Source organism: Bombina bombina, chromosome 5 (genome assembly GCF_027579735.1).
Source record: "Bombina bombina isolate aBomBom1 chromosome 5, aBomBom1.pri, whole genome shotgun sequence".
Taxonomy (NCBI): Eukaryota; Metazoa; Chordata; class Amphibia; order Anura; family Bombinatoridae; genus Bombina; species Bombina bombina.
In genome coordinates, this window is record NC_069503.1 from 596,840,638 (window position 1) to 596,857,295 (window position 16,658).

General features: G+C 35.6%; 1 protein-coding gene across 1 annotated transcript in view; it reads left to right on the top strand.

The window, feature by feature from the left end:
• Positions 1-16,658, top strand: part of CNTNAP2 (contactin associated protein 2) — a 2,991,056-nt gene that overhangs the window by 33,164 nt on the left and 2,941,234 nt on the right. Inside the window, exon 3 of the mRNA XM_053715812.1 lies at positions 14,250-14,360. Within this exon, the coding sequence (XP_053571787.1) occupies positions 14,250-14,360 (111 nt within the window). The remainder of the gene's footprint in view (positions 1-14,249; positions 14,361-16,658) is intronic.

Consider the following 16,658-nt stretch of genomic DNA (forward strand, 5'->3'; position numbering starts at 1 on the left):
ACTGTTTAAACCACTAAAGAAAAATGTGGGTCCCTTTTAGTATACAAAATTAAAATAAAAAAAACTTAGCAATGCACTTTCATTTTCCCTGACTTTCCTACATACTTCACAGTAATTTATATGTGCTTAAGGGGACACTGAACCCAAAAATGTTCTTTCATGATTCAGATAGAGCATGCAATTTTAAGCAACTTTCTAATTTACTCCTATTATCAAAGTTTCTTCATTCTCTTGCTATCTTTATATAAAAAAGAAGGCATCAAAGCTTTTTTCGTGGTTCAGCACTCTGGACAGCAGTTTTTGATTGGTTAATGAATTTATCCACCAATCAGCAAGGACAACCTAGGTTGTTCACCAAAAATGGGCTAAACTTACATTCTTGCATTTCAAATAAAGATTCCAAGAGAATGAAGAAAATTTGATAATAGGAGTAAATTAGAAAGTTGCTTAAAATTTCATGCTCTATCTGAATCACAAAAGAAAAAAAAAATGGGTTTAGTGTCCCTTTAAGGTTGTTTGGACACAGCAAATGTAGCAAGATAAACAACATTAAAGAGGATTTTCAGGGGTATGTTTTGGGTCTGGGAAAAAAATGCATATTTGACTAACACAATGTTTTGACTAAAACATGAATTTTGCATGCAGATCTTTTGCAATGATGTAAATAATGTTTTATGTATCACTTTTAAAAATGTGCATTTAAGTTTAATGTCCCTTTAAAGTAGGCTGACCAAATTGCCGCTTTAAAAAGGGACACATATGAAAAATATATATGTCAGGGCTGTTTTCAGGGCTGTTTAAAGAAATGGTTTTGTATAAGAACCCTCACATATGTATTTTTCATATGTGTTCCTTCTTAAAGCAGCAATATGGTCAGCCTACTTTAAAGGGACACTAAACCCAAAAGTTTTCTTTCATGATTCAGATAGATAATACAATTTTAGACAACATTCCAATTCACTTCTACTATCTAATTTGCTTCATTCTTTAGGTATCCTTTTGTTGAAGAAATAGCAATGCATATGGGTGAGCCAATCACACAAGGCATCTATGTGCAGCAACCAATCAGCAGCTACTGAGCCTATCTAGATATGCTTTTCAGCAAAGGATATAAAGCGAATTAAGCGAATTAGATAATAGAAGTAAATTAGAAAGTTGTTTAAAATTGCATGTTTTTCTAAATCATGAAAGAAAAAATTTGGGTTTCATGTCCCTTTAAATCTATGAACCAGTTTTAATGTAAATATATATAATCTTTAAAATCCTGCTTGGAAGGGATAGTAAACCTAAATGTTTTCTTTAATGATTCAGATAGAGCATGCAATTTTAATCAATTTTCTAATTTACTCCTATTATCAATTTTTTTCCGTTATCTTGGTATCTTTATTTAAAAAGCAGGAATGTAAGATTAACATCCGGCCCATTTTTGGTTCAGAACACTGGATAGTGCTTGCTAATTGGTGGCTACATTTACCTACCAATCAGCAAGAGCTATTAAGGTGCTGAACCAAATATTGGCCGACTCCTACGCTTTACATTCCTGCTTTTTAAATAAAGATACCAATACAATGAAAAATTGATAATAAGAGTAAATAAGAAAGTTGCTTAAACTTGAATGCTCTATCTGAATCATGAAAGAAAAAAATGTTGGTTTACTATCCCTTTAAATCCTGCCGAAGCTTTTATTTTAAATCCCTTTACTGACAAGTTAAAAAAACAACATTTTCCTCTCTGCTCAGTTTTGATAAAGAACTGCCATTTGTATAATTCAGTATATTATACAAACACAACAATTAATCTAACACGCCTGTTTGTTCATTTATTTATAGATACACGAAAAGAGTTAATTTAATTTGATAAAATTGTCTAAGACATGGGCATATTAAACTTGATGAATGAATCTGGAGCACACCTGTGTGTCTGATTAATTTGTATATGCAAATGTTTGGTACCTTTTTTTTTTTTTTTAAATGAGGCATTGAAAAACAAAATAAAACTAACTTGTTTAGCACAGCATTTTATATTATAAAAGGAATAAATAAAACTAAAAGAGTACCAGATTTTTGTAATTCTTATAAAGGCTAAAGTAAATAGCCTATCAATAACTCCTTGAAAAAATGTATTTTTGCAAACAAGAAAAAAAAAAAAGAGCAAATTTATTAAGACTTCAAAGAACTTTATAGTAAAATGAATAGCACAGCAAAATCAAAATGAAACTTTTATGGTTCAGATAGAAACAGACATCCTCAAACGTGGCCCTCCAGAGGTTTTGGAACTACATTTCCCATGATGCTCATCCAGCAAATCAGTTAAACGCAAGGTACACAGCAAGGTGGTAATAAAATGATCTAGCATCTTATAGCATTTTACTATTGTATTATGGTGTCCCTTTAAAGATTTAGTAGATTAAAAGTTAAGCTGTGTGAAAACATTGGGCTCGTTTCCATTGAGTTGTTAAAGGTTGGAAACTGGTACTAAAAACCTTTACCTCCATTAAAGTCCATGGAGATTGTTTATGTTACCACCAGTTTCCAAACTTTACCACCTCAATGGAAACTGGGCCATTGTTAGGTAATTACTTTAAAGTGACATAAAACCTTTTTTTTTTCTTTAATTATTCCAATATATAATACAATTTCAAGCAACTTTTCAATTTACTGTAATTTTCTAATTTGCTTCATTCTCTTGGTATCCTTTACTGAAGAAACAGCAATGCATATGGGTGAGCCAATAAAATGAGGCATATACAGTATATGCAGCCACCAATCATCAGCTCCTGATCCTACTTAGGTGTGCATTTCAACACAGGATACCAAGAGAATTAAACAAATTAGATAATAGTAGTCAATTCTAAAGTTGCATGCTCTCTCTGAATCATGAAAGAAAGAAAAAAAATGGTTTCATGTCCCTTTAACAAATCATGTGTTCCACACAGCCTTGTCCTATTTTATTGCCTGTGTTATATATATTTCGGCAATTGTCATCATCAGGAAAGATAGATTAAGGGAAACAAGTTTAAACATAACAGTGTTCACAACTTTATTGAAACTCAGTAAAATTTAGAAAGCCAACACATTTCAGAGTTAAATTACAGGGAAAAGGGGACAAAATAAAAAATGAAAATAAATTGCAAAGTTTTTATTTTAACTACACATAAACGTTTTATATTACAATCTCATACTATTTAATAGTTCTATTTCTATTTGAGAGTTCTGATTTTCCATAAGTGTATTGCAATATCTGAATCATACTATTGTACACATCTAAATCACACTCACAAATTTAAAGGGACACTGAACCCAACATTTTTCTTTTGTAATTCAGAAAGAGCATGCAATTTTAAGCAACTTTCTAATTTACTCCTATTATCAATTTTTCTTCGTTCTCTTGCTATCTTTATTTGAAAAAGAAGGCATCTACACTTTTTTGGGGTTCAGTACTCTGGACAGCACTTTTTTATTGGTGGATGAATTTATCCACCAATCAGCAAGGACAACCCAGGTTGTTCACCAAAAATGGGCCGGCATCTAAACTTACATTCTTGCATTTCAAATAAAGATACCAAGAGAATGAAGAAAATTTGATAATAGGAGTAAATTAGAAAGTTGATTACAATTTCATGTTCTATCTGAATCACAAAAGAAAAAATTTGGGTTCAGTGTCCCTTTAAAAAACAAGGAGACCCTTTCTATACTCAAACAACTCTGCCATCCATATGAAGAGCACTATCTAAACAGGTTTTTTTACATTAAAAATACACAAAAGCTGTTTAAACTTAAAGGGATATCAAAGAAAGTTTAACCGTTACCCATGTTAAAACATTTATTTCTTGTTAAATGTTAAGAAAAATATTTTTAATTTTAAAGGGACATGAAACCTAAAATGTTTCTATTATGAATCAGGTAGAGCATACAATTTGAAAAATGTTTCCAATTCACTTTTAGTATTACATTTGTTTATGTGTCATGTTATTTTTTGTTGAAGCGATATCTGGATAGGTAGTGTGCACATGTCAGGAAATAATACTGCCATCTACTGCTCTCCCTAATGTATAACATTCTTGTAAAACTTCTTCAATATAGGGGACGATTCTTCAAACCCCTTCGGGTTTAAAAAAAAAAAAAAAATGGGTTTAAGTTAGTGAAACTAACAGTAAGTGACAATAGCTGGCACACAAAATTAGGTTTACTCATCACAGGAATACTGATTTTTAAAAAGAATAATTTTCTGTAATACATTTTGAAACATTGTCTTTTCGATAAAGCAGAGAACATATTGGAGTATCATGCCCCTTTAAATTGGTATTAATACAGCTATATATCAGTTGTGTACTTCCTGCTGTGCTTATTGGTGGACAAGCACTTCCTGTTAATACTCTGAGAATTACTAGGCAGTAGCTTTCAGCCAATGAGCTCTAGGAGGAAATTAACAGCTGATATTGGTAAATTTGTTTAAAGGGACATTATACACTCATTTTTTCTTTGCATAAATGTTTAGTAGATGATCTATTTATAAAGCCCATAAAGTTTGTTTTTTTTAAAATGTATAATTTTGCTTATTTTTAAAGAACATTGCTCTGATTTTCAGACTCCTAACCAAGCCCCAAAGTTTTATTTGAATACCGTCAGCTACCTTCTCCAGCTTGCTCCTCTTTGTGTAAAGGGTCTTTTCATATGCAAAAGAAGGGGGAGGGGGGAGTGTCTTATTTCCCACTTGCAGTGGGCTTTCCAACTGCCTTTTAAACAGAGCTAAACTGAAAGCTTCTAAGTAAGTTTTTAAACAGTTTTATACTGGATTTTTATAACAGTTTCTGTGCATCTTATTCTTTATAGTAGTGTCTATTACATGCAGTTATATGAAAATGAGTGTATACTGTCCCTTTAAATTTAAGTGTAAAGATCTTTTACTTCATATTTTTTCAGGAAAAATATCAGCATGTTCAATGCTGTGCATTTAATTGGATGATAGAATGTTTTTGAGTACAATGTGAGTTAATAAAATGCTGTGAAATGCAGTTATTAGTAGACAATTAACAAGATTAGTGAAGTTTGGTGGGCAAAAGAGAAAATGAATTCAAATACATTGTGGCTGAAGATTATTCGCTTCCAATGTAATAGAACTGCAGTGTTGAGGGCTTCTTTTAAAGGAAGTTGATGTTACTTTAAATGGACATGAAACCCAAAATGTGTCTTTCATGATTCAGATAATGAATACAATTTTAAATGACTTTCCAATGTTACTTCTATTATCTAATTTGCTTAGCTCTCTTTTTTACCCTTTGCTGAAAAGCATTCCTAGGTAGGCACAGGAGCAAAAACAATAAATACATTTTTGGTGACTGAATATTTAGAGTAAATGGCTGTAATACCTATTTGTTTATTTGGTAATACTGTATATTGTAATAATTAACTATTAAAAGAAAATATCTAAAACTGCATAACCAATTTGAAAAAGTTAATACCCAAAACATACATTTAAAGTGTCCGGCCTGCCACTTGTTACTATGCTGCAGTATATCTGTGTAAGGCATCATAAGAATAAAACATTTATTTTTAGTAATAGCTTATTGTTAAAACATAGTTATGGCCTTTAGAACTAAATTCTCATACCTCTATATCCTAAATTATTTTTTATTAATGCAAAGCATTTTTACTATTCCCACCTCAATACCCCCAACATTTGTGGCTGGATATCATCACCTGTCAGCATTTTGTGGGTGGAGCTGTGTTGGGAGGGGTGAGATCATGAGTGGTTACTGGGCGGGGTTGTGAGTGTGTCTGGTTGGTCAATGGGAGTGTCTGGGCAGTCTGTGGATGTTTCTGTGTGTTCCATGGGTGTGGCTAAGGGAAATTCTGTAAATAGTGACAAATTACTGTCTTAGAGCAGTGATTTTTAACCTTTTTTTTGCCGTGGCACACTTTTTTACATTAAAAAATCCTGTGGCACACCACCATCCCAAAATTTAGAAAAAATCACACATTGTAGCCTAATACAGCATATATATATACATACAAACACACACACACATACTGTATGTATTGTGCTGTTATGCCATGCCTCCTACAAACTACCCCTGCACTGGGAGTAAAAAACAAGCAAAGTTTAAAAAATATGTCACACTGTTGTCAGTCTGCCGTGGCACACCTGAGGATCTCTCACGGCACACTAGTGTGCCACGGCACACTGGTTGAAAAACACTGTCTTAGAGGAACAGCAGGACAGAGCCCAGAATCAGCGAATGTCCCTCTCAATTAGGGACAGTTGGGAGGTCACCATAACAATCTCATCCCAAAGGAGTGGCAATATTTTTTAAAGGAACAGTTTTGTAATTGAATTTGTTTACTAAAAGCAGACCAGGGAATCTGACTGGCAAATTTGATAATAGAAGTAACTTGAAAATGTATTTAAAACTGCATGATTTATCTGAATCATAAACACTTCACTTTGATTTTACTATCCCTTCAATTAATAAATCATTATCAGTACCACTGTTCTTATGCACAATCACTGGAAAAATCTAAAGTGTGAGAATGTTTTTAGTAAAGCTGTGTCACCCTTGCAAACAGCATGATCGTAACTTTGGATTCAGTTAAATGGCTTATAATGGACTCAAAATTACTTAATTTAAAACATTTTATACTGGTAAATGAGGCTTTTTATACTAAATAAAAATGTAATTAGATTGTGTTTATGTCTTTCATGATTTTATTCCAAATAGAGTTATGCAATTTTACAGTTACATTCTTTATAATCCTATAATATAAAAAGCCAAGTGTGTTTGTCCGAAGCTGTCATGCGCAGTAGAGACTGCACAAGGACAAACACACCTGGCCTTCAAGAAACTGACCTGGGCTGGCTGCTGGCACCTAATCCGTGAAGGGTGCCGAGCCGATTGGCCGTGAATAGGCGGAGCCGACTGGCCGTGAAGGGAGGGAGCTGGGTGTGAAGGGGCCGAGTCTAAGCATGCCAGGGGAGGGCGGGAGCTGCCGTGGCTGTTTGAGTGTCTGCATGAGAGAGAGAGCAGCACAAGAGGGGAGATAAAGAGCAAAAGAGGGAGAGAGAGAGCAAAAGAGAGGGGTGAGAGAGCAAAAGAGAGGGGTCAGAGAGCAAAAGAGAGGGATGAGAGAGAGCAAAAGAGAGGAGTGAGAGAGACTAAAAGAGAAGGGTGAGAGAGAGCAAAAAAGAGGTGGAGACAGAAATCAAAAGAGAGGGGGGGAGACAGAGAGAGAGAGCACAAGAGAGGGGAGAGAGAGCAAAAGAGAGGGGGTGAGTGAGATCAAAAAAGAGGGGGAGAGAGAGAGCAAAAGAGAGAGGGAGAGAGAGAGCAAAAGGAGGGGGGGAGAGAGTGAAAAAGAGAGGGCGGAGAGAGAGAAAAAGAGAGGGGAGAGAGTGCAAAAGAGAGGGAGAGAGAGAGAGAGAGCAAAAGAGTGGAGGGAGAAAGACCAAGGGGGAGAGAGAGCAAAAGAAATGTGAGAGAGAGAGCAAACGAGAGGGGAAGAACGCAAACCAGAATGGGGAGAGAGAGAAAAAGAGAGGGGGAGAGAGCAAAAGAGAGGTGGGAGAGAGAGTGCAAAAGAGAGGAGGAGAGAGCGCAAAATAGAGGGGGAAGAGAGAGAGCAACAGAGGGTTGAGAGAGAGACAAAAGAGAGGGGTGAGAGAGAGAAAAAAAGAGGGGTGAGGGAGAGCAAAAAACAGGAGAGGGAGAGTGCAGAAGAGGGGGAGAGAGAGAGCAAAAGTGGGGAAGAGAGAGAGCAAAGGAGAGGGTAAGACAGAGAGCAAAAGAGAGGCGGGGAGACAGAGAGAGAGAGCAAAAGAGATGGGGTGAGAGAGAGATCAAAAGAGAGGGCGGAGAGAGAGAGCAAAAAAGAAGGGGAGAGAGAGAGAGAGCAAAAGATAGAAGGACACAGTCTCAAAGTGACTCAAGCACCAGTAGTGTAGATTAGGTATGCAGAGCTGGAGGAGCCACTGCTCAAAGACTCCCATATATCAAGTACAAAGAAAATCCAGCAGCACCACAATGGTTATCTTTCAAAATTTATTAGTACCTGGAGGTAACAAGATGACGTTTCGGGCTCAGTAGCCCTTAACCCCTTAACGACCAAGGACGTACACCACACGTCCTCAAAAAAAATGCAGTTAATGACCGAGGATGTGTGGCGTACGTCCTTGGTCTGGAAAGCAGCTGGAAGCGATCCTGCTCGCTTCCAGCTGCTTTCCGGTTATTGCAGTGATGCCTCGATATGGAGGCATCCTGCAATAACCCCCCTTGGCCATCCGATGCAGAGAGAGCCACTCTGTGGCCCTCTCTGCACCGGACATGGATGGCCGGTATCGTTCGTGGGTGGGAGCTTACGTGGGAGGCGGGTGGGCGGCCATCGATGCTCTGTGTGGAGTGGAGGGGGGCGGGATCGGGGGCGGCACCTACGGGGGTGCGCACAGGAGCGCGCGCGTGCACGGGGGGGTGGTGGGCGGGCGCGTGCACGGGGCGGGAGCGGGTGGGAACCGCTACACTACAGAAAAAAAAAAAAGTTAAGTTAAAAAAACGAATACTATTTAAATATTACAGATCTAATCTAAGGGACCTGGAAGGGGTTAGGGGTTGGTCTTGGTGGGGGGGGAAAGCTACACTACAGAAAAGGGCATTTTTGGAAAAAAAAGGCACATTTTTTTACAAAACTGGGTACTGGCAGACAGCTGCCAGTACCCAAGATGGCGCCCATTATTGCAGAGGGGAAGGGTTAGAGAGCTGTTTGGTGGGGGATCAGTGAGGTTGGGGTCTAAGGGGGGATCCTACACATCAGCATATGTAAATATGCTTTTTTTTTTTTTTTTAAAAAAAAAAGGGCCAAATACCTTTTATTTTAGTACTGGCAGACTTTCTGCCAGTACTTAAGATGGCGGGGACAATTGTGGGGTGGGGGAGGGAAGAGAGCTGTTTGGGAGGGATCAGGGGGTCTGATGTTTCAGGTGGGAGGCTGAGCTCTACACTAAAGCTAAAATTAACCCTGCAAGCTCCCTACAAGCTACATAATTAACCCCTTCACTGCTAGCCATAATACACGTGTGATGCGCAGCAGCATTTAGAGGCCTTCTAATTACCAAAAAGCAATGCCAAAGCCATATATGTCTGCTATTTCTGAACAAAGGGGATCCCAGAGAAGCATTTACAACCATTTGTGCCATAATTGCACAAGCTGTTTGTAAATAATTTCAGTGAGAAACCTAAAATTGAGAAAAAATTAACGTTTTTTTTAATTTGATCGCATTTGGCGGTGAAATGGTGGCATGAAATATACCAAAATTGGCCTAGATCAATACTTGGGGTTGTCTACTACACTACACTAAAGCTAAAACTACCCCAAAAAGCTCCCTACATGCTCCCTAATTAACCCCTTCACTGCTGGGCATAATACACGTGTGGTGGGCAGTGGCATTTAGCGGCCTTCTAATTACCAAAAAGCAACGCCAAAGTCATATATGTCTGCTATTTATGAACAAAGGGGATCCCAGAGAAGAATTTACAACCATTTATGCCATAATTGCACAAGCTGTTTGTAAATAATTTAAGTTAGAAACCAAAAGTTTGTGAAAAAATTTGTGAAAAGTGAACGATTTTTTGTATTTGATTGCATTTGGCGGTGAAATGGTGGCATGAAATATACCAAAATGGGCCTAGATCAATACTTTGGGTTGTCTACTAAAAAAAAATATATACATGTCAATGGATATTCAGAGATTCCTGAAAGATATCAGTGTTCAAATGTAACTAGCGCTAATTTTGAAAAGAAATGGTTTGGAAATAGCAAAGTGCTACTTGTATTTATGGCCCTATAGTTTACAAAAAAGCAAAGAACATGTAAACATTGGGTATTTCTAAAATCAGGACAAAATTTAGAAACTATTTAGCATGGGTGTTTTTTGGTGGTTGTAGATGTGTAACAGATTTTGGGGGTCAAAGTTAGAAAAAGTGTGTTTTTTTCAATTTTTTCCTCATATTTTATAAAAATTTTTATAGTAAATTATAAGATATGATGAAAATAATGGTATCTTTAGAAAGTCCATTTAATGGCGAGAAAAACGGTATATAATATGTGTGGGTACAGTAAATGAGTAAGAGGAAAATTACAGCTAAACACAAACACCTCAAAAATGTAAAAATAGCCTTGGTCCCAAACGGACAGAAAATGGAAAAGTGCTGTGGTCATTAAGGAGTTAATCATATAATTGATATGATTAAGGGCTACTGAGCCCGAAACGTCATCTTTTTACCTCCAGGTACTAATACATTTTGAAAGATAACCATTGTGGTGCTGCTGGATTTTCTTTGTACAAAAGATAGAAGGAGATAGCAAAAGAGAGCGGGAGAGAGAGAGCGCAAAAGAGAGGGGAGAGAGTGCAAAAGAGAGGGGGAGAGAGAGAGCAAAAGAGAGGGGGAGAGAGACCAAAAGAGAGGGGGGAGAGAGAGAGAGCAAGCAAAAGAGAGGGTGAGAGAGAGAGCGGGCAAAAGAGAAGGTGAGAGAGAGAGTGCAAAAGAGAGGGGGAGAGAGAGAGAGCAAAAGAGAGGAGAGAAAGCGCAAAAAAGAGGGACAGCAAGAGCAAAAGAGAGGGGGAGAGAGAGAGCAAGCAAAAGAGAGGGTGAGGGTGAGAGAGAGAGTGGGCAAAAGAGAAGGTGAGAGAGAGAGTGCAAAAGAGAGGGGGGGAGAGAGAGAGCAAAAGAGAGGAGAGAGTGCAAAAAAGAGGGACAGAGAGAGCAAAAGAGAGGGGGAGAAAGAGCAAAAGAGAGAGGAAGAGAGGGGGATAGAGAGCAAAAGAGAGGGTGGAGAGAGAGCAAAAAATGTGAGAGAGAGAGCAAAAGAGAGGGGGAGAGCGCAAAACAGAAGGAGGGAGAGAGAGAGCAAAAGAGAGAGGGAGAGAGAGAGCAAAAGAGAGGTGGGAGAGAGAGTGCAAAAGAGAAAGGGAGAGAGTGCAAAATAGAGGGGGAAGAGAGAGAGAAAGAGAGGGGGAGAGAGAGAGCAAAAGAGAGGGGGAGAGAGCAGAAGAAAGGGGGAGAGAGAGAGCAAAAGAGGGGGAGAGAGAGAGGGCAAAAGAGAGGGGGGAGAGAGAACAAAAGAAAGGGTTGAGAGAGAGAGCAAAAGAGAGGGGGGAGAGAGCGCAACAGAGAGAGGGGGAGAGAGCAAAAGAGAGGGGAAAGAGAGAGCAAAATAGGGGGGGGGGAGAGAGATCAAGGGGTGGGACTGCTGTTCTACAAAAAATAGCCCGTGTACACGGCTTTTAGGACTAGTTTCTTATAATTGGCCATTATTGATATGATCTGGAAAACATGTATCTATATAATAATAATGCTATGAAATTCCAAATATCTGTGGCATGAATGTGCATGTGAGTGATGTTCAGGGGTGCAGAATGTCACAAAATGAAACCATCCATCATCTCTTGTAAATTCTATAAATACAATGGAATCATCCTAGCTTTTAATATGTCACATTTATTAATGTTCATGAATTTATGATTATCATATTTCAAGGACTTGTGTTCTAATTAACCATGTAGAAAAATAATTACATAATATACAACTTATTAAATGAATGCATAGATAGATAGATAGATAGATAAATAGATAGGTGATAGTTACATAGATAGATAAATATTGTAGATTATTATAGATAAGAGTATAGCTGTTTTTCTGTAAGTCTACAGTGTGATAGACTTGATAAGACTATAGATACAAATGAATAAGTACATTTATAAATCCTTTAAGAAAATTAAATACTATAGATATGAAAATAAATTAAAAAAAAATAGCTGGAAACATTTTTGAAAGTAGCTTTTGGTCTTGATTGATTAAGCTCCAATGTTGGACATATTTATACTGAAACAACTAATCATTTTTGACAGGTCATTATTTAATTTTAGGCTATTCACATACTAATTGGAATGTTGTTTTGTCATAATTGCATTAAGGAAGCCGATATTGTTTTAGACTCTCATTGAAGTGAAGTTTAATTTTTGCTCAGTGCAAAAGTGCAATAATTAAATTCCATTTTTTTTCTACACAGATTTTCAGCTAAGCTTTGTAGCTATAAATTGACACATATAGCAGTGCATGCAGGTTCATTTTCTTTAAAATATGTACATCAAATATATTTTGAATACTATTATATTCATCTAAAAAATTTGATTCTTTATGGTAGTATCTATAAATAGATTGATCTATATATCTATAAATATGTAAAAAATAATTCGGATTTCAAAGCAGTGGTCAGTAGAACCCGCTATGCTTAGTTTGAATGAGATGTTCCAAGATCTAATGTTCTTGTAACACAATAGTGAATACAGGAAAAAGTTGAGAAAAAAGATATAGACAAGTGTTGCTATAGTTTTTTTCTTTTCTAAGCATGTGTAGGTTGGTCAGTATTTTGCCTTCAGAAGTCTAAGTTCTGTACAGAAAAAGAGGATCCCAGCATTCAGTAAATTGAATGTTTGACTCAAAAGTACTTTCTTCCTTCTTGTAGCCAAAAAATAACTTCCATTATGTTCTGCCTGCCCTTACTTCATTTCATGTTTAAATGTTTGAAAAATGTGAAGTATATCAAAGAATTATTATTTTATGGTTATATATCTGGGGTCTTATTGATTATAATTAATAATGTATGTACACTGCGGAAAATTAATTCAAATCTAGTTAAAACTACTACTGTTCTCTAATTCTTTATTCTAAGCAATTTATTTTAATTGTTTTTACCATTTTAGTAAATATTTTCCAATTTTAAATTAGATACATGATATAAAAAAAACAGACAAACTAAGCAAATACACTTATTATTATTATTATTATTATTATTATTATTAATGATAATAATGATGATGATGATTAAACATACCCAGAGAAAAAGAGAAACTAGTCACTTTTAGTGTCAGTCATTTAATTTCCATTTCCCTTAAAACTTATAATGTAAATATTATGCCATAATCCTCATACATTATACTATATATATTTTTTTGATATATAGTGCTCCATTTATTTGCAAGGTGGTGGACAATGTTCCCATCTAGGAAACCGGTCCCTTTATGTCAGTGTTTGCAAGAATTTCTTACTGTAGCCCCACCCCCTGCTTTAAAACAACTGATTGTAAATCAAACTAGACTGATCAGTCTGAGATATTTTCATTACTCTAAGGTGGCGGAGAGGATAGGGAGCAGACTGTTTTTTGTTAACTTTTCATTGCAGACTCGCATGAGTAAGCCTGCACTGTCTGCAATGGATGCAAAGCGGCGTATGCAGCTTTATATGTTGAGCCCATAGTATGAAGTAACATTCAGTTAGTGAACGTGCAATAAATAGTTTATGTCAGTTGTCAATGTCTAATAACAAGAGCACTGAATTATTAATGTAATTAAGATAATGGGGCCTATCTATCTCTTGTGAGCTGCTGGTGCAATGTTAAATGCGAAGAGCGTATTGCTCTCCGCATTCAGCGATGTCTTGCGGACCTGATCCGCACTGTCGGATCAGGTCCGCAAGACATTTCTTAAATATGCCTCATAGGATGAAAGGGCGCTGTTGTGAGTAGTGTATGTATGTAGGAAACATTGCTTAATAAGTTGGTATTTCAAGCATAGAAACCTGATTCAGTATGAAAGGCCTTGGCCATCATTTCAATAGTAGCAATTTATATTACTTAGTGCTGTGCAGTCTTTTGGTTGTTTTTTTACACTCTGAGCTTTTCTAACCATGACAATTTATATTTATTAGTGCCCACCAACTTACACAATAATGTTTGCTTATTATATTAAACTGTTGTTTTTGCAAAATGCATATCCAATGTGTCTAACATCCTTTGTCTTTGTCACATTATTTATTTGCCTTTTATCAGAACATGACCTCTTGTTCTAGCACGTATTGTTCTTTTCTTTGCTTTGACATTGAAACTCTGAAAAAAAACATAGTTATGTTTTTCTATTTCATACATGTTTACAGTTTTTAACGGGTTTGAATGGAAAAAATGTAGTTATAAAATAAGTTAAATCGCTTGTGTCTCATTCTTTATTGTATGTATTCATTTCAGTATATTAATAATATTTCACCTATCAGAAAGCCAAAATTGTTGTGTTTTTTTTTACTCATTCTTAGTATTTTTAAACCAAACTGAGACCAAGATAAAAGATATAATTTGGAATTTTGATGATTTAAAAAAAAAAAAATGGAGTTGAAATGCTGATGCTATTTTCTATTTTCTTCAATCTGACAGAAAAATGTGATGAGCCACTGGTCTCTGGACTCTCTCATCAATCCTTCAAAAGCTCATCGATTAAGGCTGTCAGTTATGCTCCAGGTTACGCCAAACTCAACAGACGAGACGGTATGTCCATTATATCTGTCAACATCGTATTATGCCATTCTGACTTGTGTATGGCGTTATTATGCAAGATGCTTATACAGGGTGATACATTTAAGTCAAAATGCCTAGAAAAAGAATCACAAACTATGTATATCTCTAATTACCTCAAATAGTATATTAGGAAGTTTAACGTTGAAGAAAATACAAATAACATATACAAAAGTCAAATGAAAACCAATAGAACAATCAGTATCTGAAAAATACAGAAATATTTTGGTACTTAAATTGACACTAAACCCAACATTTTTCTTTCATGATTCAGATAGAAGTAAATTGGAATGTTGTTTAAATTTGTATTCTCTATTATTTATTTAGCTTAATTTTTTAGATATCCCTTATGGAAGAAATAGAAATGTACATGAGTGAGCCAATCACACAAGGCTTTTATGTGCAGCAACCAATCAGCAGCTACAGAATCTAGATATGCTTTTCAGCTAAGAATATCAAGATAATAAAACAAATTAGATAATAGAAGTAAATTAGAAAGTTGTTTAAAATTGCATGCTCTTTCTAAATCATGAAAGAAAAAATGTGGGTTTCATGTCCCTTTAATCTATGCAAAATTATTTCAACACATAGTCTGTCTATCTTCTATTATTAGTACATACCAGTGAAACTATATATGTTTACATATATATATATATATATATATATATATATATATATATATATATATATATATATATATATATACACACAGTAAAGATACACTAAACACCATGTAATTACATACTGACAAGACATTTATGTAGTCTTGCTATAGAATAAAATATCGCCTAAACAAGTCTAAACATTTTTAAAATAATTAAAAAAAAATAATATATACATATATGTTAACTTAAATGGACATGAAACACAAATTTGTATTTTATGATTCAGATAGAGCATACAATTTTAAACAATTTTTCAACTTACTTCAATTGTTTAACTTGCTTTGTACTCTCTGTATACTTTGTCAAAAAAGCATATCTAGGTAGGCTCAGGAGCAGGCAGCGAAGGCTACTGGTAGCTTGCTGCTGATTGGTAGCGCATATATGCCCTCTTGCTATTTCTTCACCAGATGTATTAAGCTAGCGCCTAGTAGTGCATTGCTGCTCCTTTAACAAAGGATGCGAAGAGAAGCAAATTTAATCATAGAAGCAAATTGGAAACATTTTTAAAAGTGTATTCTCTATTTAAATCATGAAAACAAAATGGGTTTCATATCCCTTTAAATCTAACTTGAACCAAATTTAAAACAACAAGATATTCCCAGTCGTGCTTGTCACTGTTTTGAAGAAAATATGTTTTGTCCTTTCAGTAAGTAGAGAAGTCTATGGTAAATATATTTTACTCCAGTGCATCATAACATGCAATATTGAAATGACTCACTGTAGAGTTTTGGTACAGAAATACAGTGGAACAGTTTTCTAAAGTAAAATCAGTCATTTGAAAAAAGCAAACGTTTTCCAAATGTCACATAATATTTTGTGGAAATGAGTTAGACAATTTTTCAAATCTCGATTGAGATATCACGATGACCCTTATGAAACCTCTCTTTCAGTACATATTACCTAAACATATTTCCCAGCAGTCCCAGTAGATGGTAGCTTCTAAATGTATTTAACCGTTTATAAGAATTTTTTTTTATAAATGCTGCTTAAAGGTACAATAAATACCTTGTAATTAACTTGTTAAAATCTTCCAATAGATTAACATATCAACAGAGTCTGACCTATATTAGATTGTAAATATAATGCATTTCTATTGTCTCACTATAGAATAATATATTGGCAAAGAGCTAACATTTTAAAACCAATGAACACATTGTTTCCTGCAATTGTTTTACAATGGTTTGAGTACCCCTACCACTTTCTTTATTTGGAGGAGCAGGTGTATAGACAGTAGTTCCTGCCACCTAGTTACTGTAAACCTAAACTAATACCCCTATAAAAATAAAAAATCCCCCCAAATAAAAACACTGTCTAATCTAATATTAAACTACCAATAGCCCTTAAAAGCGCCTTTTGTAGGGCATTGCCCTAAGTTCTTATACTTAAGCTCTTTTACTTTAAAAAATTACCAATTACCCCCTAACAGTAAAACCCCCCACCCAACCAACCCCTCCAAATTAGAAAAAACAAAGTCTAAAAAAAAATCTAAGCTACCCATTGCCCCTAAAGGGGCATTTGTATGGGCAATCAGTTATTTTGCAGCCCAAAAAACCCTAATAAAAAAAAGCCACCCCAAAAAAATAAAAAAGAGCCTAAGACTAAGCCC